This window comes from Micromys minutus, assembly GCF_963924665.1.
Source record: "Micromys minutus genome assembly, chromosome: 20".
Taxonomy (NCBI): Eukaryota; Metazoa; Chordata; class Mammalia; order Rodentia; family Muridae; genus Micromys; species Micromys minutus.
The window spans coordinates 42,285,710-42,309,661 of record NC_137955.1 but is presented as its reverse complement, the minus strand read 5'-3'; the positions used below and the strand labels follow the sequence as shown (position 1 = coordinate 42,309,661).

Genomic DNA, 23,952 nt, shown 5'->3' with positions numbered 1-23,952 from the left:
ATCATTTACTTTTCCTGTTAGCTGTTTGTAATTCTTTTTTTAACAATTAAGAAATTACTTTATGGAACCACTTTTGGTCAAGAATGCTCTTGTTCCATCCCTAAACAGTTCCAAGCACGCACTAGCCGGTTGTGCTGACCCATGGAGAAAGATGAGAAAGCCCTGCCCCACGCGGTGGAACAAGCCCCAGGCTCAGCTGCGTCTGGGTCCCAGTTCTCCAGCGCGGGTTTGTCTCCTGGTGAACAGGGCATCGAGGCAACAAGCTATCCCGGACCGGTAAGGGCATCGGTCCCTCGGCCCATCAGCCTCTTCTCCAAGTTCTCCGCTGGCTCCGGAGAACTCGAACCGACAGAACGCTCCGGGTGAGCACAAAGGAGCAGCCCCCTGGGCAAAGCCACCGCCTCCACAGCGGTCGGCTGGGTTTCCGAGCTCCACGCCCCGGCGCCCGGCTCCCTCCACTCCAACCTCGCGCTGAGGCTCCGCCCCCAGACCACGCCCCAGCTTCTGAGTGGCCGCGCCGCGCGTCAGTCTGCGCTCGGGGCGGGAGCACGGCCGGCTGTCACCGTAGCTGAGCTCCGGACTGCGGCTGCCGGGAAGCGAGCCGGACGCCGGGCTGTAGCCGAGGGTGCGCGCGGGTGGAGGCGCGCAGCCCGCATGGAGGCGCCGAGGAGCGCGCCGCGGGAGCGGGAGCGCGCTCGGACCACCTCAGGTGGGCGCCGGGATGGGCTCAGTCTCCGGAGGGTGTCGCAGCGGCGTTGGAGGGTGAGGGCTGCTAGTGGCGCGGGGACGGCTACATCTCACTCGTGGCTGAGCGTGGGTTGCATCTGAGCCTCCGACAACCGGAGAGAGGCGGGTCTGTCCCCGAGCACCGGGGCGCGTGGACCTGCCGGCCCGTGTCCTGGGGAGCGGGCGGGGGGGGGGGGAACCAACTTGGTTGTAAAGTAAGCTACCGTGGTTCGCGCCTTGCAGAGGATGTGGCCCACACCTTTTCAGCAACCTGAGTTGTAAACCGCAGAGAACACTCTTGACTTTAAAAAAAAGCTCACCAAGGGACAGTAGATCGCTCTTGCTCTTGCATTTCTAGCCCCTGTGCCACTGGGTAGCAGTGGTTTGTCCCATCTCCAAAGACCTTAGAGATGAAAGGCGTTTTTCTTTTCTGGCCTTCTGCTGTGTCCGTGATTCAGTTTCTCTAGGTTTTGTTGGGCCACACGCTGGATCCTGTGTTTCTCCATCTACCACACAAGGAATGTGAGCCTAGTGGTGAATCTGAGCAGTGTGTGTTCTCTATCTGGGTGTGTAAATGGGGTCGTTGGACACCAGGAACGTGTTGTAATTGCTGTTCTCCGTGTCAGGAGCTTCTGACACAGCAATGTGTAGAGTGTAGTGGAAACAACCCTGTTCTGGGAGTCAGTCAACCCTAGAGTGTCTGAGTAGGAGTTTTCAACTATTCAAGACATCAGCCATTTGGGAAATGAGTCCTGAACAAGTTAATACCGAAGGCCTCTCCCAGCCTAGCAGTCTGTGACTGAATTTCTCTGCTCTCAGAAGTTTAGAGAATGTGCTCATTTGTTTAACCTTTATGCACCTCGGATTATTATAGAATTAGTCAAATATTTCTTGTGGGTGTATCCAGTCGAACATCTTTATTTTGTTCCTTTCTTCCCTGAGTTTGGCAGAGAAGAGAAAGTTGGAAACAGAGGTAAGGAAACAGCTGGAAAGAGCTGGTTTGGGTGACTACAGAATGCCTACTCTGGCTTTTAACATCACCACCAAGAAAGGTGCCTTTCTCCCCACGAAGTCCAAGTCGTGTAGTGCTCTGAGCCCAGGGAGAGAGGGGGCCCTTTCGTTTGTTTCAGTCTGTGGGGTCTGCTGCAAGTTTGCGGGGCAAAGTGGGATTCAAGGGTCAGATTGTGGAAAACATTTCTCTTTCAGATAGAACTGCTGAGGACTTAGCATAGAAGATCGTCTTTGCTGGTTCTGTTTGCCAAAACAAACAACCAACAGCAAAACAACAACAACAGAACAGACCCAGTAGTCTTAAAGTCGCTTGCTCAAGCTGAAATAGAGACAGCCTTTTGGTCTACCTCTTAACTGCTTGCTGAGAGAGAGAGACATAGATTCATTTTTAAGATAAGTAAGCCTTGACAGAAACCAAAGAGAAACAAGAAACCCCCACAGAACTTTTGGGGGTGGAGATAGAAAGGCTGGGGATAGTCTTTTTAACTATTGTTAAACATGTTTCAGTATTGAAAAGAAAATCACAGGACACACCTCTGTGCACAGTATTACTAGAAAGACCCTGTCAGAATACTGGACAGGGATGAGGCATCTTGACGGGCTCTAAACCTCAGAAGGGACCATCACCTATAGGGGGATATGATGGGGCTGTAAAATCTGCTGGCCTTTTGGCGTCTTTGGCAGATCTATGTTTGAGGATGACACGTGTTTTCCCTACATCCCCTCTCCGACTGTCTTGCTTCGTGGTCCTAAACTGTTTGAGGGCTTGAGGCATGGATATGCCCTTAGCCACCACTGTCCCTAAGTTTTATAACAATATGGGCATCCTCAGCCATATTCTGAGGAGCTGCTCAGCTCCTTGATGGACCCCAGGGGTTGGGATTGAGAGAGTGCCCAGTGTGTAATGGGGGAATACCATGAACCAGCTCGGCTTTTGCAACCACCTCCAAGGCAGCTTTGATTTCTACTATCTATCTTATGGTGCTGTAGTGGATAAGGTTTTTGTCTAGGGAATTATATTCTAAAGCCACACCAAGATTTAGAAAATAATGACTGTATTTTTTCAGTCTCCTTGTGGCTCAGAGCACTTATTATATATAACGTTGTTCTGGTTGTTCACCGCCCATGGTAAACTATAATGCTCACTGCGCGCTTCTTTCTATCATCCTTGCCTTCTGTTACGAAGTCGGTTCTTGTTTCTCCCCAGGATACAAGATGGCTTTAAATGTGAACTCGTCCAGTCAAGATCCCATCCTCATACCTAGACCATTCCTTCCAATTCAAAGCTGCAGTCCAAATATCCTGGGTTCCCTTATGCCCACACCCTTCACCCAGTCGCTGACCTTGTGTGTGGAGCAGGTGTGTCACACCCACTCGGGGCACCCTGTTTCCGTGGGTGGGCACAGTAGTCTGTAGGCAAGTAGGCGAGTTCAGAAGGTGAGTGTGTCTGTGTTCATGGAGAGAGGCAAACTGAACAGTTATCGACCAAGAAAGGAGTGATGCCTATGCTGTTCCCGTCCTTTACTTTCACGGGGGAGGGGGACGGGGGGATGGGTGTTTTTGCTGGAACTAGAGCCTGCAAAGTCTCTGGCCTCCGGGAGCTGCTTGGTTAGCAGGGTGCTCAGGCAGTTGGTAACTGGGGGTGTTCCAAGTCCTACTTCTAATGGAGAGGGAAATATTTTCCTTCCTTGAAAAGAGATGGTTTAAGGACTTAGGGGGGAACATGACTGCATTACACACAACACACACACATATATACACACACATACACACACACACACACACACACGGGGACGTTTTTAAACAAAGGATCTATAGTTGATATGTTTTTGCTCTTTGTTTGCTTTTAGACTTCTCTATGGGATGATTAGCCAATGGCTTCTGTTTTTCTAGGTGGAGATTCTTTACCGGTATAGTTATTAATAGAATAATGGTTTTTTTTTTTTGGGTTACCTGATAGACTTTGGTTCACCAGGGAGAACTTCTCTGGCTCTCAGGTGGGTTGGGCATCCTAACTGGTGTTCGCAGAATAGTGCTGGTGTCCTCCCCGTGGTGATGGGACTTCCTTGTGTTCTCTAGGCGCTGTGTAGGATGACGCTGGCAGCAGAGGCAAAAGGGTTCTGTGTGATTCTCCCAGCTCTCTGATTCTGTGGCCTTGCAGATGTGTAGAGGGCATCCAGTTGCCTTTGCAGATGTGTAGAGGGCGTCCAGTTGCCTTTGCAGATGTGTAGAGGGCTTCCAGTTGCCTTTGCAGATGTGTAGAGGACTTCCAGTTGCCTTTGCAGATGTGTAGAGGACTTCCAGTTGCCTTTGCAGATGTGTAGAGGGCTTCCAGTTGCCTTTGCAGATGTGTAGAGGGCTTCCAGTTCCAAGTCGCTCCAGGAGGCAGACATTGGCCCAGGTCTTTACTCATGGCAGATTCTTAATCATCCATTTGCCCGGTCATCTTCTGAAGGAGTTCTGGCATCTACCTAAGCAGGCCCTGCAGTTCCTCGCAAGGGCTTCTTCAGCTCTCTGGAAAAGCCTGGGCTATCATTTTTATACCATTATGTTAACTGAGATGACTGTGCAAGAAAAGAGAGACTATAAACGTTTTTTTCTCTCCTTCTAAGCCTCCCACGGCCCTTTCTGTGTAGCTCCTGAAAGCACCGACTTTGAGGAGTTATCAGATGAATGTGTTCACCCAGAGGCTCTCCTTTCTCCTCTGGCCCTTGGACCCATCTGATGAATGGACACTTACTTAGATAATCTGTTTTCAAAAACTGAAGTCATGCCTGGCATGGTGGCACATGTCTTTAATCCCAGCATCTGGAGTCAGAGGCAGGTGGCTCTCTGTGAGTTCAAGGCCAGCCTGGTCTACAGAGTGAGTTCTTGTGTCCATTTATTTGATTGTAGTTGATTTCATGGCAGAATGATGTTTGTTTGTTTGTTTTTCAAACACATCAGCAGGAAAGTTTTTATGTATTTCTTGTTTTTCTAGCACCCCTTTGTTCTAGATATAGTCTATTAAAAAAGAAAAACAAAAACAAACCAACAAATAGTTTTCCAGTGTAATCAGAGGAATGACAGGTGATATCTTGTTTAAATGAAAAAGATGGTGGAAAGTTTACGTCCACCCCTAAGAGATGGAGGAACACCATCTGTCGTTACTGTTTCCAGGACTCCTGGGAAATAAAAATCCCAGGAAGTGCAGGACATAAAATATTATGGCTCACATCTCTAAATTGTGAATTTCACACTAGATCTGCTGTTGTTGCCTTAACCATGCGACCACCGCATTTTCTCTGGAAGGTACCCCTCCCCAAACTTGGACAGATAGGGGTGTCGTGTATAAGTAAGTCAAGGGCTGAGGGAGCTGGAAGAAGTCTCAGTTGGTGATGGCTGCCATGCAAGCAGGAGGACCTTCAGCCGCCACCTGCAAAAGTCAGGAGCAGTGCTGTGTCCCCCAGTGCTGAGGAGGCACAAGTGGGAGGATCCCGGGAGCCTGCTGGGCACCAGGCTAGCTGAGTCCCTGAACTTGATTAAGGAAGGCACCTGGTGTCAAACCTATGGCCTACCCACACAAACACACACACACACAAACTCTCTCTCTCTCTCTCTCTCTCTCTCTTTCTCTTTCTGTCTCTCTCTCACACACAGTCTCTCTCTTATACATACATACACACACATGTACATGCATACTCTCTCACACATATTCTCTCTCACAGGTGCGCACACACACTTTCTCACACACTCTCTCTTTCACAAACACTCTCTCTCTCTCACACACACACACTCTATTACATACACACATACTTTTTCTTACATACACAGGCTCTCTCTCTCTCTCTCTCTCTCTCTCTCTCTCACACACACACACACACACACACACACACACACACACACACTTACATACATACTTTTTCTCACATACACAGGCTCTCTCTCTCTCTCACTCTCTCTCTCTCTCTCTCTCTCTCTCTCTCTCTCTCACACACACACACACACACACACATACATACACAGACACACAGAGGGAAGGGGAAAGAGGGTGTTACTAACCTCTCCTGTCCCATCACTGCAGAGATGAGCTCACTGCCTTCTGTGAAGGCAAGACAACCTTTTTGTATCAAAGCCTGTTTCTGAATGGCCTGGGGCTGCGGGAGGCCATTGAGGGTGGTGGAAGTTCCCTAGGCTTGCTGTCTACCTCAGTGCTTGGGTGTCTCTCCTAGAACCTAGTCTCCCAAGTTTAACAGAAGTTAAGGCCCTTCCTGCTTGGTGCTTAGAGAACCCATTCCTCCATCTTAGGACAGTACCTGCTCCACTGAAATCTTGTGATCTGTGACAGAAAGACCTCAGCTTGCCTTCGGGCTATGTAAGGTTCCAGGACAACAGTGCCCCTGAATCGCCACTTGGATGGGTTGCGTTCCGCAGTGAGCAGGGTGCCTTGAGGAAGGAGGAAGTGGAAGAGAGGAGCCAGTGCTGACTGCAGCCAGCCACAAGCTCCAGATGAAGGGCGTGAAGAGCAGACAGCACCCGCGGTGGTGTCTTGGACCTGAGTCTGTGTGGGGCTCGGCCACAGGAATCCCTTCCGCTCTGTGTGAAGGGAGCATGGCTTCAACGGAAAGAGTCCACATCATCATTTATCCGTGTCCGTCCATCCACTTTGTGCTTTCCACATTTGTTTGCAGGCACTTGGCTGATGTCTGCCATAGCAGACGGTTGCCTACCTTCTCCTGCCCTCCGTGGTCTCACACACCCCAGCGTCTCCTCCCAGACAAACCTCACTGAGGGCAGTTCCTCTTCTCTGCCCCCACCCGATCCCCTTGTTTAGTTCTTCTTTCCCTCTCTCTTCTCTCCATGCACATGAGGCCCTTTCCCAGAACTAACGCACCATCCGGGACAACGGATGGTCAGTCGGATCTGTAGAACCCAGGCTGTGCCGACATTCACCCAGATTGGATGGGTCTTGTGTCTGTGCCCAAGGTGTTCGTGATGTTTTGAGCTTAGCTGAAGGTCAGTTTGGCTCATGACTATTTAAAATCCTGAGCCTGCTGGGCCAGTGTGATTGCCCCCCCCACCCCACCCCCGTTGCACAACACGTAAACCTACTGAAAAGAAGAGACCTCTGGAGAGGGGACACCTCTTCATGGGAAGGAAGCTGAGGTCCAGGGCACTCGGCTCCCTCAGGCCAGACTCCAAGTTCCCTCTTCATCCCGCTGTGTTAAAACCTTCCTGCCAGGTGACCACTTCATACTCTCACTTCTGCCCTGGATTTAGGTGGGGCATCTCATTAAGGGAAGGGAGACATACTGGTGCCTCACGCCTTTCACATGTGTGTGAAAGGCCACCAGGGCAGGTTCTGCTATACTGGAGTGATGGATACGGTATCAAATGGAGTATGTTTGTTTTCTGTGTTGGATGGAGCTCAGAGGAAGCTCCCAGGGCTGGGCTGGGTTCCATGGTGTCTGGACTTCAGGGCCTTTTCCTTTCACGTTGTTTCTTACATTTCGCTGCTCTTTCTGCTGTCTACTACTGCTGTGTCTACACTGAACGTGGCTTCCATGTCCACGGTCACTTTGTGGAGTCTCAGTCCTCACCTTTCCACTTACCAGAGAGGAAGAAAAGTGAGAAGGAATCGGCCACTGTTGAAGAGCCCTTTCTGGTGTCTCTCTGTCTCTCCCTCTCTCCATCTGTCCATCTCTCCCCCACCCCTTTGTTTTGAGATGGGGCTTTGTTTAAATCAGGCTAATGTCAATCTCTTTATGTGGCTGAGGATGACCTTGAACTCCTGACCCTCCTGTCCCTGTTTCTCAAGTGCTTTTCACTATGTTTGGCTGGATGACTCTGTTTGAGAGTTGAACATTCACTCCCACACAGAGTGCACGGAGTGCAGCTACATCAGCATCCAGAGAGGGCACAAACAAATGAGACTTTGCTTGGAAAGAGAAGCCATGGTTGGTGTTCTGTCTCTGAAGGGAGGGAGGACAGCTTCAGAGCAAGCTGGCCGTCTGTATCGGATGCTGAGGTGACAGATAGATGCATGGACTCTCTCAGCCAGCATTTATTAACCATCTCTTCTGGGCCTGTGCCAGGAGGAGCACAGACACACTCCTAGTTCTTAAGATGCTCACAGTGGAGGGAGGGAGGCCATCAAACACAAACACAAACTGACACGAGCCGGGAAAGGACATCATGTGTCTGCAGAAGAGAGTGGGCTTACTGAGCCTGGGATTGGGAATGGGCCAGACAAATGACATTTGAGTTGGGAGCTGGAAGAAAGTGTGACCTCGGCCATGGAAGAATGTTCCAGACTGAGGGAAGAACATGAGCACAGTAGGAGTAGGGATGTGGTGGGCGTGGGGGTTGTGCAGGAGAGAGGGAGCCAGGGTGGGCTGAAGAGGTCCTTGGGGACCAGCCATCCAGACATGCTTGGAACTTGGTATGTCCCAGATATGATCCTTTAACGACTAATTCTGGAGTGGGGGGAGTTCCAAGAATATCGGGGTGAGTTGTCCCTTGTCAGTAGGCCTCACAAGCAGTGGTGCGGCGTCCCTCCGAACTATTTCGGAAACGTTCTTTTCAGTTAGGAATAGCTCCTGCGATAAAGAACAATCTCTTGTGAGCTGAGCCAGCCCCTCACTTTGGCCAAAGGGAAGGAGCACCGGACAGAAGGCTCAGCTGTCATTGATTCTCTTGGGCAGTGGCATTTCTCATTGTCTGGGTTCATTTCTCTTCATAGTAACTGGCATTTAACCGGTGTCTGGTATTTTCCAGGGGACCGAAGTGGCCAGGGATGGAGGAAGCCCTTGTGCCCTGTTTCCCAACACTGCCAGACTGCCAGTATGTTCAAATTACAAAGGGATGTCAAATGAAGGATGGGCAGAGCCCAGTTGATCAGCCCCAGGGGAAGCTGACCTGACGCTGTCCCCTAACAGTGGTCTGAGACATCAGTGTGCATACAAGTTCCCAGTCATCCTGACGGGGCACAGATGTGATGTCAGAGGGACCCATGAGTCTGTCTTTAAGAAGCCATGTGTTGGTACTACTATAGGGCCCTGCTGCCTTGTAGGCAGAATAGCCTGTGGAGCCTTAAGCTTCTTTCTGGAGAGCAGGACCATGGGTGTGTGTCAGTGGAGTAGTTCACGGTGAAGGGAAGAGATGACCAGCAAGGTGTCTGCCTGTGGGTCTTCTGCTTATAGGATCACAACGAGCCCCACTTGGAACAGGTCTTGACTTCTCAGTCAAGTCTTAGGGTGTGGTTGGGTATTCCAGGGAGATGCTTAGCTGTCACACTGACTGGCACATGTATTCTTGGTTACTGAACCTGTTCCTGGGGCCTTTGCTTTGGAATGTTCCATAAAGGACACACCCTTCTTTTCCTGTTCCACTCCCCATCTATGGGCCCGAGCTTCTCGCTCAGTGACTGTCGGGACACAGATATTTCCTACCAATAAGACAAGCCATGGAAGTAGTTTCAAAATAGATAGTACATCTATCAAAAAAAAAAAAAAAAAAAAAAAAATGGACCTACACAGGCAAGTAAGTCACGTGGGCCCTAACGCTGACAAACAGTGGGACCTGCTTGGCTCCGAAGGCTCAGAACTTGCACACACGTTGCAGACAGCCCATCCCATGTACCGACTGCAAAGTTAGGCGCCAGTGTTGGAGAGTTGAGGAAAGTTAACTGAGCTCGGAGGCAGCTGAAATCCAGGTGCCTAGGTTGTGTGGCTGGATGGACTTTCTCACTGTTCCTTAGCTGAAGTCAGCTCCTCAGTGCCAGGCATTCTTCTTAGAGAGTGGGCCTAGACTCCCTTTCTCCAGGTTGTTCAGAGAGGAGAGGGCCAAAGCTGAGCAACTCAGAGGACTCCTCTAGATTCCTCACCATCAGGAAGGAGTGAGGCCGGAGAGAAGGTGGTGGGAACCAGAGACATGGCCTCACTGGGGTGTGGTCTCCCTGCCTTGCTTAGCTCCTCCATCCGGTGACCGCAGGTCACACTCACAGCCCAGGGAAGCCTTCTCCAGCCTGGCTGCTGTCCTATGCTTTGCTGCTTTTCAGCCCTGTTCCTGCCCCCTGGGCTTCAGTGGGCTCCATCTGTCTGAGGTCCGCCTGCAAGCCTCTGCCCATGCGGCGTAGCTGCCGGGACGGTGGCTTATCTACAGGAGCAGCCTGACCTGTGATGATAGAAGGAAGGCAAACTTATCAGTAGGGAAATGAACAGAAAGGGGAAGGAGATGCTTACAAAGGGGAGCGTGTTCCCAGCTGACAGGTAGCCTAGCCCTGGCTACATGAAGTGCTGGGGAGATTGTAGCAGAGACTTTGCGGAGAGGTTCATGGTGGGGTGCTGTTGCACAACTTACTTTTAATACACTTTTGCCTCATCTCCCTGTGTTCACCATTAGATCATGGCTTAGGGCAGTGGTTCTGAAACTTCGTAACGCTGCGACCCACCCTTTAATACAGTTCCTCGTGTTGTGGTGACCCCTCCCCCAACCATAAACTTATTTTTGTTGTTACCTCGTAACTGTAGTTTTGCTGTTGTTATGACTGGTCATGTAAGTAAGATGAGCAGAATGTTGGATATGGGACCCTTATTAAAGCTTCGTTTGACTCTTAAAGAGGTTGTGATCCACAGGCTGGCTAAGGGCCATCTAGGCTGTGTGACGCCCCGCCCCCCATCCCCATTCTATATATAATCAGTTGTCTCTCCCAGATCATGCTGCTTGGCTGGATAAAGAGGTCCTGGACTCCTCCAGTTTCAAGAAAAGCAGCGACTGCTTGCACTTTGAAGCCAGCCTGTCTATACCCACAGCTTGTGTTCCACAGTTAGAACATTAAGCTTATCTTTAAGATGACAGGCTGCTCTTAGGATTCACCAGGTAAAACGAGACATTTCTGACGTAGGGTGTTCTTCCTAAGGCACATACCCCATCCGCCCTGTCCCAGGCAGGAAGCAGTCAGTCCCCAGGTGTATTCTGGATACTTTGAGTTCCACGGAGTCTGGGGAGAGAGTTGCTGCATCTGAAGAGACTGTGTACCAGCTCGAGTAGGTCTCATGTTTTCCTGCTCGTGACTTTGGAGATAAAAACCTTCCACTTAGTGGTTCTCTTCCTAGGAGATAATGAAATGGCCCGGCTGCTGTTGGCTTTATTGCTTCTCTAGGGGGAAGGGCTGGCTGTTCTTAATTGAGCAGAATTAACACCTGCGATACAAAGTAGCGCCCTTATCCGGTCAATGGGTAACTAAGACCTCTTTCTCGCAACCACAACACAACCCTGTTGAGAGCACTGCTTCTGGACTTAAGTGGAGTGTTACAACACCCTGCACTGTTTTAACAGGAAGACTTTTTACCCTGATCTGTTCCAGCGCTTCTTCTGCTGCATCAAGCATTAAACTTAGATGGCCTGCTCTATCCCTCTGGCTCAGGTTGTATGTCTTCTTCCTGGTTCATAGCCCTGGATGTGACACAGCTGCACAGGAGGTCATGGGGCAGAATGTCTACGAGGCATTGGTGTGTAGTGAGGGTGAACCATGTATTGATACTTGCCGGTTAAAAAGTTCGGTGAGATCGGGAGAGGGCTGAAGACATATGTGTGAGTCCCTAGCACTGGAAAACACCCCGGGAGAGGAAGTAGTTGAAACTGAGGACTGTGGTAGTCACGTGGTTGTGGAAGCAGAGAATGTTTTAGAACGGCTCTGGAAGTCCAGCGGTGAGCCAGGGTCACTGATGAACTCCCGTGGGAGACCATGGTGGGCAGGTTACCAGCTGCCTCAGGCCGCTGGGCTGCATCTGCGGCTCCACTTCGATTCTGGCCTGTCAGTGGCTTTTAGTTTTGCTTTCAGGATACAGTGTTTTCTGCCCCCTTTTGGGTTTCCTGTTTGAATGTCTGAATTCAGCTTTGATATGTTGTAGAGACTGGGGAAAAAAAAAAAAACTAAGAATCTTAAGACACACACACACATACAAACCCTCCCCCTCCATACACACACACACCACACACACACACACACACACACACAAAACCTGTCCAAACTCAGCGCTTTCATGTAATTCCAGCCAGTGGCCTTGATTGTCATGTGACCACAGATTGGGCTGTAGGTCAGATACCACATCTGCTGTAATTACTCGAGGAGTGTAATGCCTGTTTCGTGGGATTGTTTGGGGTACACTTTAATCCTGGTGGTTGGGGATTCCTGAGACATAGTTACATATTAAAAAAGAAAAGAAACTTCGAGGTGCAGCCTGAGAGTTCAGACACATGTATTAGAAGGAATTTTACCTCTTTTGTGCCGTGACAGACATGAAAGAGGATCAGATCTCTAATTCCTGGTTCCCTGTTTCTTTTCAGCCTCCTCTTACTTCCCAAGCTTCCAGAGCTGTCTCTGCAGAGCTTGACCTACCTACCCTCCCTTTCTTCTTTCAGTATGTGGGGAGATTGCTTCTGTGGAGGGAGACTCATTTCTCCCTTTCTCTGCTTTCCTGAGTCCCACTCAGGACCCGGCAGGACCCCTTTCTGGGGCAAGGAATAGAAATTGGTGATTGCAGAATTGTCTTTGATGGGAAGGGAGGCCCTTTGAAAGAACAACAACATCATCATTTACCTTGTTGTTGTTTGATTTGTTTTTCGTTGGTTTTCTTAGAGTTGTTTTTTGAGGGGGGTGTTAAGACAGGGTTTCTCTGAGTAGCCCTTCCTGTTCTAGAGCCTGTTCTAGAACTTGATCTATAGACCAGGCTGGCCTTGAACTCAGAAATCCACCTGCCTCTGCCTCCTCACTACCGGGATTAAAAGCATGTATCTCCACTGCCCAGCGGCTCTGAAAACTTCGTTTGTCCAAAATGTCCCCCTCTTTCAGCTGTGCTTGGAGTAAAGATATTTCACTAAGTAGCTGGTCATTGAAACAATCCTCAGACTCGTTTTCAGTGTCTTGTGGTGTTTTTTTGGTTTGCCTTTTTTTTTTTTTTTTTGAGTCTAACCTATTTATTGGACCTAAAACTAGAAAAAGTAGTATGTGTGTGCATGTGTGTACACGTGTGCAAGTGTGTGTGTTTGTGTGTGCAAGCTTTTGCACACACATGTATAGGTCAAAACAGGATGTCAGATGTCTACCTTTGTTGATCGTTCCTTTGTTTTCCAAAGCTCACTCTTTGGGGTAGGCTGGTTAGGGAGTCAGCTGCTGGCATCTGCCTGGCTCTGCCAGTGCTGGGGTTTCAGGCACCTATGACCATGCCTGGCTTTTACACGGGTTCTGGGAATTTGAACTCAGATTTCCATGTTTGTACCACCATTGTGCTCACCCACTGAGCCATCTCTCCAATTGCGAGATCTTTATCTGGTCCCCACTGCAGTGGCTTTCTGTTGGTCCCCGACCCAAACACAGGAGCGGCAGCTGGTTACTTACATCAGATACTGTAAAAAAAAAAAAAAAGCCATCGCTACAGACTCGTGACTGGCCTGTGCGAACCCACGAAGCTCAGTCTCCGGATTAGTTCAGAAATACCACCCTGAAGCCAGCCATCACCCCAGCATGGAGACCTCCCGGAACAGCTCGAGGGGTGCTTGCTGACCTGTTTTGGAAGTCAGCACCTGTCAGAACAGTGTGTAAATTCTTGGATGCGGCATTTCCTCTTTTTTTAAGAATTATCCTTAAAGACAAGTTGCCAGGACTCCTGAGGGGATGTTGGGAATGAACGCTGAATGCTAGCCCATCCAGATGTTCAGGAGGCACACAGGACCAGCTCTGCTGAAGAACTGGGCATTTGTTGCCAAAAGTTCCAGCAAAGCTAGGAAGAATGCTCAGACATTCACTGGTTTCAACCCTAGTTTGGGGGAGGGAGAAAGAGTCAGTCTGTATGCACATACAAATCACAGGAAATGCTCCATTTTTCTAAAAAAAAAAATCTTTATGGCTGTCATAAAAGTTATGTGTTCATAGAGAATCCTACTCTGGTTTTAAGAAGTTACAAAAAATGTTTGTGTCAAAATTATCAGTTGAGAAAAACATCTAAATTAGCAAAATTCTAAAATTACAGATAATAAACACAGATGGTTTTCTTTTAAAATAACATTTTTAGAATTTTTAACTTGTTAAGATTTATTTCTATTGTTTTTATTTAGGGGTGTGTGTGTGTGTGTGTGTGTGTGTGTGAGAAATACCGTGTGTGTACAAGTATCTGTGGAGGCCAGAGAAGGTACTGGATTCTTTAGAGCTGAAGTTCAGGTGGTTGTGAATTCTGAGGCAAGGGTTCTTAACTACCAAGCCGTCTCTCCTTCCCTTTTGTTTAATTTTTTAATTTCTGTGTATTTCTGAGTGTGTCTTGTACACACATATTTCAGTAGAGACCAGAAGAGAATGTCGGATCCCCTGGAACTAGACTTTTGGGGGTGCTCGGAACCAGAGTCCTCTGGAAGAGCAGTGCGTATGTAACCACTGAGCCACCATCCATGTCTCCAGCCCCGGCTCTGTTCTTAAACAAGCAGTTTTGCCAAACTTCTGGGAAATCGTATAACGATTTAAGCAGCCAAATGACTGCTCTAGATTGATAAGCATTTTTTAAATGTTCTTTGAAGTTACTGGAACTATATCTTAAAATTTGCTAGCGGCATTTTCCCCTTATTTGTTGATATTTTTACTTTATTGGGAATATTAATACACAGGACCAAACATGCTGAAATCATAGGTTCTGTACCGACGACAGTTTTATTACTTCAGTTGGTCACTGGAATTTTACTCAGTGATCTGCTGTGGAAGGAATTATTTCAAAACAAACCCCAGGAGGTTTGGCCACCGTTCAGAAGTCCTCTTCCTCATTTGTGCTTCGGCATGTGACGTGCTCAGGCAGGCTGTAACCGGGGATCTTCTATGTGGCAGAATGCCACAAACGCACCCTTGGATCCCCCGCCCCTTAGGTTTTTGTCAGGTTGGACCAAGGCATCACGCTGGACGTCGGAAGCAGCAGGTGTGGGAAGTGGTACCCACGCTTCTCTGATTGACTTCCTTCCTCGCCTGTGACGCAAGCGATGCTTCGACCTATCATGTTTCGAAGGGCCAAGGGTCACCAGAGCCCACCTAGCAGAGACCCAAGAAACGAGCTCGTGCCAGCACCGCGCTGACGCTGACGCTCCAAACCCCGCGCTCGCCCCTTCCCTGCTGGGTCCCCTTCAGTTCATGATCAAGAAAACTCAGGTCAGGGTAATCAGCCGGCATTCTCACAAGTTCTGTCCTGGAAACGGGATGTGAATCCAGGATTCCGAAGCCCGTATTTCTGATGTACATTATAAATCATGAACATTGTAGAGAACGATGCATGTGGCAGAAATGATACGACTCTTTAATTTTGGATTTAGTGTTTGAATAGGTTAAAAACGTATACATGTAGGCCCGGTGGGTGGGATATCCCAGTGGTTAGTGCTTGCCTCCTCAGCATGGGTGTGATGGTGTGCTTGTAATCACTGCGTTAAGCAGGGCAAGTGGATTTCTAGGACTTGTTGCCGGTCAGTCTAGCTTACTAAACAAGTTTAAGATCAGTTAGAGGGCTAGAGAGATGGCTCAGTGGTTAAGAGCACCGACTGTTCTTCCAGAGGTCCTGAGTTCAAATCCCAGCAACCACATGGTGGCTCACAACCATCTATAATGGGATCTGATGCCCTCTTCTGGTGTGTCTGAAAACAGCCACAGTGTACTAATATATAATAAATAAGTAAATCTTTAAAAAAAAAAAAAAAAGATCAGTTAGAGACCACATCTCTACTACCTGAGGAATGGTGCTACTGACTGTCCTCTGAGTTACACACACACACACACACACACACACACACACACACACACAGCTTTGCATCCCATATAAATGTGCATCTGTGAACATACAAACATGCACATACATGCGTACACAAAAGTGTGTATAAATCCACAGTAGTCCCTTTGGAGCAAAAGTATCCGATGCGACCTACGTCTCTTAAGGCCGACAGATGTGTAATGATGTTCTGCATGTCTGTTTGTTTTATAGGAAGTGACCAGGTTCACTCTTGGATACTAGTTCCGAGCCAGGTCATTAGTGCTGCCTGGAGGGTAGCAAGGCCCTCGGCGATGGCTGCGCTTTCTCTTCTGTCGGCTGCCCTCGGCTACTTCGGAAGCCTGTATTTCTATTTCGGGCATCAGCTGAGATGGTGGGTCACCTTTCATCTTCCTTTTCCAAGTCACCCTTGCCACACAGAGAGTTTTATCTAATTGTTTCCTTTGTCTTTCAGGTGGATTGGCTACCTGCAGAGGAAGTTCAAAAGTAAATACTTAGTGCAAGCTTTCTTGCTGTCAAGGGCAGAGAAGGGTCCAAAGGGGGGGGGGGGCAGGAAGACGAACTGCCTTTTATTTTATTTTACCCAGGAAACCTCAGCGTGGAGGCAGAAGTAGATTTACTCAGCTATTGTGCAAGAGAGTGGAAGGGAGAGACCCCGCGTGCCAGGCTGATGAGGAAGGTATGCGTGCGTACGTTAAGGAAGGCAGACGGGGCCGGTCAGAATCGGGCTACATTCACTTCTGCTTTTTCAAACCCAAAGGTCAACCTACACCAAACCGGGTGTGAGTTCAAGTTGCAGCTAAACCAGAAGCCGAGTAACTGTTGAATGCTGGTGTTGGGGCTTGATCTAGCTTGCTTTTCTGTTGTTGTGATAAAACAGTCAGACCAAAGACACCTCTAGGGAGGAGAGGGTTAAATCGGCTTATACTTCTAGGTCACAGCCTGTCACGGAGGGAAGTCAGAGCAGGGTCTGGAGCAGAAACTAAGGACGAACACTACTTACTGGCTTTGCCCTTAGTATATGGCCCAAGCTTACCTGCATAGGGACGGAGCCACCCACAGTGGGCTTGGCCCTTCCATATCAATCCTTCATAAATACCATCTCGCAGACAATGCCACAAGACAGTCTAATGTGGTCAGTCCCTCAAGTGAGGTCTCCCTTCCCAGGTGACTCAGGATGTTGAATCAAGCTGAGAGGTAAGCACTCTAGGCCAGACCTCAACCTGGACTTGGTTCTGCTGGAGATAGAAGTCAGTCGGGCCTATAACTTGAGATAACATGAGTACCGCACGGTGTTCAGCTCTCTGGCTTGTTAAATTCAGAGCGTGCTATAGAGAGCCTTCACTAGAGGGATCAGACAGATGCCTGGCGTAAATATTTGGGGGGTTTTAGAATGTTCCATTGAACCAATGTTGGGAAATATCCTGAACAGTGCTGCCCACTCCTGTCTCAGGACAAAAGGAGGGGGGAGTCCAAAGTACTCTCTGGTGTGGTCTGAAAGGGATTCGAATTTTTGCTGTGCTTAACTTGTATTCATCATCAATAACCTGTCCTGGTCTTCCAGGATGAGTCAGGAGGCTGACTCCCTCCACAGCAGAGTCACCGCAGAATCGCATGCACAGGGCTATTAGAGTGGCCCAGAGGAAGTAAATCACACGCTGTACCAGCCTAATCACCCAAGTCCAAGAGAATGATCCTCTGACTTCCATATATGTGATGATGGCTTGTGTGACCTGCACATACACCACACAAACACACACACACAAACACACGCTCAAACACAATAGTGCTGATGGTGATGATGATGATGATGAAGATAGTAATAAAACTTAAAATGAAATAAGGGTCTGGAGACCTGGCTAAACAGTATAGAGTATGTGAAATCCCTGCATAGGACCTGGATTTCAGTAAGAGTCTTACAACTAACTACATGTAAGTTCAACACCAGGGCATCCAACACCATTTCCAAGCCTCTGTGGGCACCTACGTGCATGTGAAAACCTCCCTCCTACACACACACCAGCACATACAGCACACAACATTTAAAAACAAATCTTGAAAACATTTTTAAAACACAAAAACAAATTTGCATACAGTGATTCCAGTGCTCCACTTATGTGTTTGGGAACCACAGCCCACTGGAGATACATTTTCCCAGTGTGCTCACGGGAACCTCACTGAGTCCCCTGTCCCTAGCATGTGACGCAGTTGAGTTCACGCAAAGCATCCTTCTGACTGACAGGCTTATGAGGAACTGTTCTGGAGGCACCATATTAAATGTGTTCGACCAGTGAAGAGAGATAATTACGAGGCTCTCAGGTCTGTGTTGTTCCAGATCTTCAGCCAAGGCCTCTCTTTCCCATCATGGATGAAGGAAAAAGACATCGTTAAGGTACAACTCCCCACTGGGAACACAGTTGTAGCGGGGTTCCTTGTCCTGTCTGGGTGGTTTAGTGCTCAGAGGGTTCCCATGTTGAGGAACGTTGAGAGGTCATTTAGCTAACCTCCTCTCCCCCATCGCTGTTCAGATGGGCCATCTCGGCATGCTGGCATTCCCAGTTTTGTTCATTTTTAATGGTTCTCGGATTTCCTCGAGACGTGTCAGTCCTTCATAAGGAAGGTGGCTGGACAACATGAACCATTTTACTATAACATAAATGTTGATTAATATTAACAGATGCAGAGAACATACAATCAGCACGTCAAAGTTTCTCTCATGTACCTCTGGGATCAGGCCTCCCAAGAACCTCTGGTCCCACAGTTCCTGATCCGGTTTCTGTGCCCATGGGCTCTTCAGCCTCCTATGAACGTGGTTTCCTTCCGCAGCAGGGCGTGTTTTCACTTCCCCTAGCTGCTGCAGGAGTTTAGAAGTCATCTCTTTGCTTGGACATGATAGTCCTTTATGTGAACAGAGAACACAGTTGACTCAGCTCAAGGGCATCTGGATTGCTCCCTGTGCTTGACAACAGAGCGGGGCTGTTAAGAATAGCCTTATGCAGGACTTTATAGCTATGCTATCTGTTTCTTCTTAACCCAGGAGTTAAGAGTCCTGGTGGTGTGGGAGGTATGGGCTTAACTTGGAGAAACTGCCACATCGATCTCCAAACCTGCTTGGTCTCTTTGCCCCTCCACCAGTATAGTGTAAGGGTTATAGCGGCCCCACATGGTCACCAGCAGTTAGAATTGCTGGGCTTGTTTGGTCTTAGCCATTCTAATAGATATATTTTGTTTCTTATTCTGTATTTGCGCGGGTTGGGGGATGGGCACACACCACAGTACACGTGAAAGCTCCGGAGCTGATTCTTTCATTCAGCCTTTATGTGGGTTCCAGGGATTGAACTTGGGCCATCAGGTTTGCACAGCAATCACCCGACTCACCGAGCCATCTCGCCTGCCCCCACTTGCTTTTAATAAATACACGTTGAGCATCTTTCATGTGCCTATTTGCCACCGATACCATCATCTTGGAGAATTACCTGTTTAAGTCTTTCGAGCATCTTTGTTGGACTGTTTAACAATGACTGTTCTGAAAATCCTGTGTAGGTCTGAAATAGGAGCGCTTCACTGGATATGTGACCTGCAGATCTTTTCTCCTCGTCTATGGTTCTTTTTTTTTTTTTTTTTTAAATCACTTTCTTAATCATTTGCAGCAGCGTGTCTCCTTATTTATCTGATGTATGAGGTGGTTGGCCGGCATGGGCGTCCATGCACCACGAGCGTGGAGTGCTCGAAGAGGCAAGAAAAGAGCAATGGGTCCTCTGGAACTGAAGTCAGACAGTTGTGAGCCACTGTGTGGGCCCTAGGAACTGAGCCTCGGTCTTCTGGGACAGCAGCATGTGCCCTTAGCCTTGGGGACAGCTTTCTAGCCCCAGTTACGTGTTTGGAAGCAGCATGCCCAGTATAAGACGGCAGAGCAATAGCTAGGAAGCATACGTACATGGGTCCTCACAGCCTGTCTCCTCGGTTTCCTCTGCTTAAACGTGTTCTCTGTCATTCTGTTTGGCACCAGATACTTGTGAGATATTATGTGGTATGCTAACCCTACTTCTAGTTAACCAGAAGAAAGAATGTTACAGAAGACCTGGGTTCAGCCACTGAGTTTGTACAGTAAGGTACGAGACTAGACTTTGGGTTCCTGTAGATACCAACGTCTAACCTTCACACCTTCCAGAATTTAATCTGGAGCTCTGTGGAATGAGTGGTGTGGTTGTTTGTTTACAGTGGAAATGAAGCTAAGGATAAAGGCGTAGGAAGTGCTGGCTAAGAGCTTTCTCGGCTTGTGAGGGACAGCCAGGTCTGGAAGGCAAGGTCGCCACTGCATGAGGCTGCTTGGTGTGCCCTGTTTTTGTGGCACCATTTAGTTAGGCTCCGTCTAAAGCAATATGTCAAGGGCATACAACGTTTTGTACAAAAAGATTGCTTCTTTGGACATAATCCTAGGTTTAGATCTGTATCTAGAATATAATCTTTAAAGAAAAAAATCCCTAAATCCACAAATCTTAAGCAAAGATGGCCGCGTGCTTTTTACTTAACTGGCACTGTTGTCTCTCCGAGGCTTGCACTGCAGATAAGACCGCGTGCCGTGGCATTCCAAATCGTGCGTGCTAAGGCGCTGAGACACTAACCGTTGTCGGCATCTACTTCCTTTTCAAGCTTCCTGAAAAGCTACTCTTTTCTCAAGGCTGCAACTGGATCCAGCAGTACAGTTTCGGGCCTGAGAAGTACACAGGCTCCAATGTGTTTGGAAAGTTACGCAAGTGTGTGGAGTTACTGAAACTGCAGGTGAGTGGGACAGAAGCATCCTTCTCTAAAAAGCTGGTTCCCCTTAACGTGGGGCATATCCTGCGCTAGGGAAATGAAGCTGAGTGCAGAGCGCCCCCTGCTGGTGTCAGCCTGTTCTTTCCCTCTACCCCAAAGTAGCAAACTAGAGTCAGTGTGCTAGCTCTGCGAGAGCTTTGCCAGTTGTAGGGTAGAAGCTTCAGTGGCCATGTTGGAAACCTGACACGTGAGGGAACTTCGTTTCCAATATGGTACAATGTCCGGACCTCAGAGATGCCCTCCTGCAAGAAACGCCCCCTGCGCCTGCGGGGCTGGCGTAGGTTTAATTAGACTAACGGCTCTGCCTGACTTTTAATAATAGTCAGATTTGGAGTGATAGAACGCATGCTTTGCTCCTCTCTTTCTGCCTGGATTATCTGGGGGAAATGCCTTTCTGGGCCATAACTCTCCTCTTGGTGATCGTGGTGAGTACTATATACCCTGGATGGTTACCATGGGGATGTGAGTTAATCCACACAAGTGCTCAGCAGAGTGCCGGTCACACCGCTTCACGGTTCTTCACTGGCATAGCCTTTGGACGACCCGATGGCCCCAAGCAGTTTTCGAGAGCTGACATGTTTGATAGTTTGTGCAGTAGTGGTGTGTTTTGAGAAAAGTGGTTGTATTTTATTTCTTATGTAGAAGTAAGGCATTTGTACATTAGGCTGGTAGCTCAGGCTCCTCTTGGGAGATGTGGATGACGTAAACAAGCAATGATTATTTCTTGCAACTGTAAAGGTTGGAAATCTGAGACCGGGAGTCCAGCAGGCAGGGACATTTGATGACGGCCCTCTTTCTAATTTATAGACAGGTGGACAGCTTTTGGGTTTTGTTTGTGTTGACATCACGCAGCAGGACGAGAACCAGCAGCCGCTGGGATTCCTCTCATAGGCCCACCAATCCCACTCGAGAGGACTCTACCCAAGAAGCCACTCATCCCTAAAGCTGTCTCCCTGGACTAAGACGTTTGACATGCAAATCTGGGGAGGCAGCCCACTGCAGTGTGTACTTACGGCTAAAAACAACCGAATTGTCCCAAAACATTGGCATGAAAATGTAACTGTGTAAAACCTGCTTATTTGGTTAGTTCTTTACAAGTGGTTCATACTCTGCTGTGTGCCCTTCCCAGTTCACACTTCCCAGTTCACACTTCTCCTTGTGTTTGTAGTGGACCGAGTTTAGTGGGATGAGAGATTACCACAAGAGAGGAAGCATGTGTAACAGCCTCTTCTCCGACGCCATGCTGGAGTGTAAACTCTACGAAGCTTTGAAGTTCCTCATGCTGTACCAGGTCACAGAAGTGTACGAGCAAATGAAGACCAACAGGACTGTCCCCAGCCTTTTCAGACTCCTGTTTTCCCGGGAGTCATCATCAGATCCTTTGAGCTTCATGATGAATCACCTGAACTCCATAGGTGACACATGTGGTTTAGATAAGGTAAGTACTCATGCTGTGTGATCCAAGGGTGACTCGGGAGTACTTGGACCCATGGCCTTTAGCTTGTATGTTTAGCATCAATAAAAAGCAACTGTACAGAGGTAGCTAGCTAAAATTGCTGGCCCTGCCTGTGTGGAAAAAATAACAAGCCTCCTTTTTGGATGTTACATCCTTTGAGTCCAAGGACCCTTGAACCAGAGAGCATTGCTTCATAGATCCTTGTGACCACAAAGGCCACTCTAGCCAGATCAGGCAGGAGGAGTGACACAAGTCTTCTGTCGACTTCTGTTTTCTGTCCAAAAGAAGTGGCAAATCAGATGACATCTTTATTAAGAGATTAAATTAGTTGGAAAGAAATGCAGTTCTTAATAGTGATACTCCCTCCTCCCTCCTAGTTCCCTCCCGTCTCCTCTCCTCCCCTCCCCTCTTCTCCCTTCCCCTCTCCTCTCTTCCCCTCTTCTCCCCCCCTCCTCTCCCTCCTCCTCTCTCTCCTTCCCTTTCCTCTCTTCCCCTTCCCCTTTCTTCTTTCTTCTTTTCTCTCTCCTCTCTTTCTTCTTTTCTTTTCCTTTCTCCTCTTTTTCTGTCTTCTTGTCACCCCTTGTCTTTCCCCTCATGTACTTTTCTTCTCCCCTCTGAGATAAGGTCTCGCTCTGTAGCCCAGGCTGGTCTAGAACTCACTCTGTAGCCTAGACTGGCCTCCAGCCCATGGTGGTCCTCCTGCCCCAGCTTAGATTGCAGCCGTGAGCCACTGCGCCTGGCTTGAGCATTTCTTTCTGTTTCTGCACAGTTTTCTCCTGACTTCTCCATAGTCATGGCCCCACCCTCCTTCCACACTGTGGGTACTCGCCCCTAAGTCATGTTCACTTGCTGTCCGGGTGAGTCTGTCACAGGGTGGGTCATCTTACAGACTGCAGCAAGCGACAGTGGGAGCGTATAAATACATGTCTGTGACGTTGCTTTCGTCTCTCCCCCAGATTGACATGTTTATACTCGGGTATTCTCTTCAAGTAAAGATAAGAGTGTTCCGACTGTTCAAGTTTAACTCCAGAGACTTTGCAGTCTGCTACCCCGAGGAGCCTCTCAGGGAGTGGCCAGAGATCTCCCTGCTGACCGAAAATGACCACCAGTACCACATTCCCGTCTTTTAAGTCTTTTCAGTGACACACTCGAAGAAGAGTGCTTCTGAAAAACCACAGTAGTGCTTCAGCCAGAGAGTTCCTCGACCTAGAAACACCAGGTGGGGAGCAGGGCGGTGGTCCTGCTGTTGGAGCGGTGTTCTCTGAAGCAGCTCACATCCATGGCTTGGCGGCTTGGCTTCGTCCATGAGGAATCTGCTGGGCTGGCTTGGCGGCTTGGCTTCGTCCATCTGCTGGGCTGGGTCTTTAAGACATAGGGAAACAGCTAACCTGAGCAGCAGGGGTTTTTAAAATCTCTGATCTTCATGTTCTTCGGTAAGAATCTCTCTGTGGAGTTGGAACATTCATAAATAAACAGAGCCAACTTTTACAAGCGTCACCCTCCTCGGAGGCTTTGTTGTTTACTAATTCCCCAGAACAACCTGACTAATGTTAAAAATACTGTGTGTGTTTATGTACATGTGTTTATATATGCACACAAATGTATGTATTCATATATGCACATATACCACCACCAACCTCTGGTTTGTAACATTGTACAGTTTCTTTGTATCTCTGCCTTTTTTGGTATTCTTGAATCTGGCCAGCTTAAATCAATATATTTAAATAAAAGAGGATACATTGTATGGATTTGGGCAACTGTATAATTTTTGAGCTGTCATAAAAGTATTAAGCTATGGTTTATTTAATCTATAATTATACATCCATTTAATGAATAGAATCTTGTGACTGGCTGAGTAAAATTCTAGATACAGATGTGTCTGTGTCATCATCCCAGAATCCCAGAAGACTTTGGTTAAAGAGAATTTGTCTCACTCCCCACCCCCACCCCCAAACAAAATGTAACAAACAGGCATAAATTCAGATCTGTTTTTCCAGGAGCAGTGGTTCTCTTCCCGTGGGTAGATAGATATACCAGATATCGTGCATATCAGATGTTTATTACAATTCTGAATTAGGGCTATGAATTATCAAGGGAATGATTGTATGCTTGGGGGTCAGCACAACAGGAAGTCCATCCACGTAGTCTCCAGGTGGCCCTGGTGTGATG

General features: G+C 48.3%; 1 protein-coding gene across 1 annotated transcript; it reads left to right on the top strand.

Moving 5' to 3' along the window:
* Window positions 1-596: 596 nt before the first annotated feature.
* Window positions 597-23,356, top strand: OTULINL (OTU deubiquitinase with linear linkage specificity like). Its single transcript, XM_080933528.1, has 8 exons — window positions 597-709; window positions 15,723-15,882; window positions 15,964-15,995; window positions 16,097-16,188; window positions 17,752-17,901; window positions 20,163-20,291; window positions 21,496-21,765; window positions 22,740-23,356. The coding sequence occupies exons 1-8, from the start codon at window positions 655-657 to the stop codon at window positions 22,911-22,913; spliced, it is 1,062 nt and encodes a 353-aa protein (XP_080789654.1). The 5' UTR covers window positions 597-654; the 3' UTR covers window positions 22,914-23,356.
* The last annotated feature ends 596 nt before the right edge of the window (window positions 23,357-23,952 follow it).

Excerpts from the sequence above, each read along its gene's own strand:
- OTULINL (XM_080933528.1), top strand. The coding sequence starts at position 655 with ATGGAGGCGCCGAGGAGCGCGCCGCGGGAGCGGGAGCGCGCTCGGACC. Across the intron at positions 710-15,722 it reads GCGCGCTCGGACCACCTCAG|GAAGTGACCAGGTTCACTCT; the intron begins GTGGGCGCCGGG and ends TTTGTTTTATAG. Across the intron at positions 15,883-15,963 it reads TTCGGGCATCAGCTGAGATG|GTGGATTGGCTACCTGCAGA; the intron begins GTGGGTCACCTT and ends TTTGTCTTTCAG.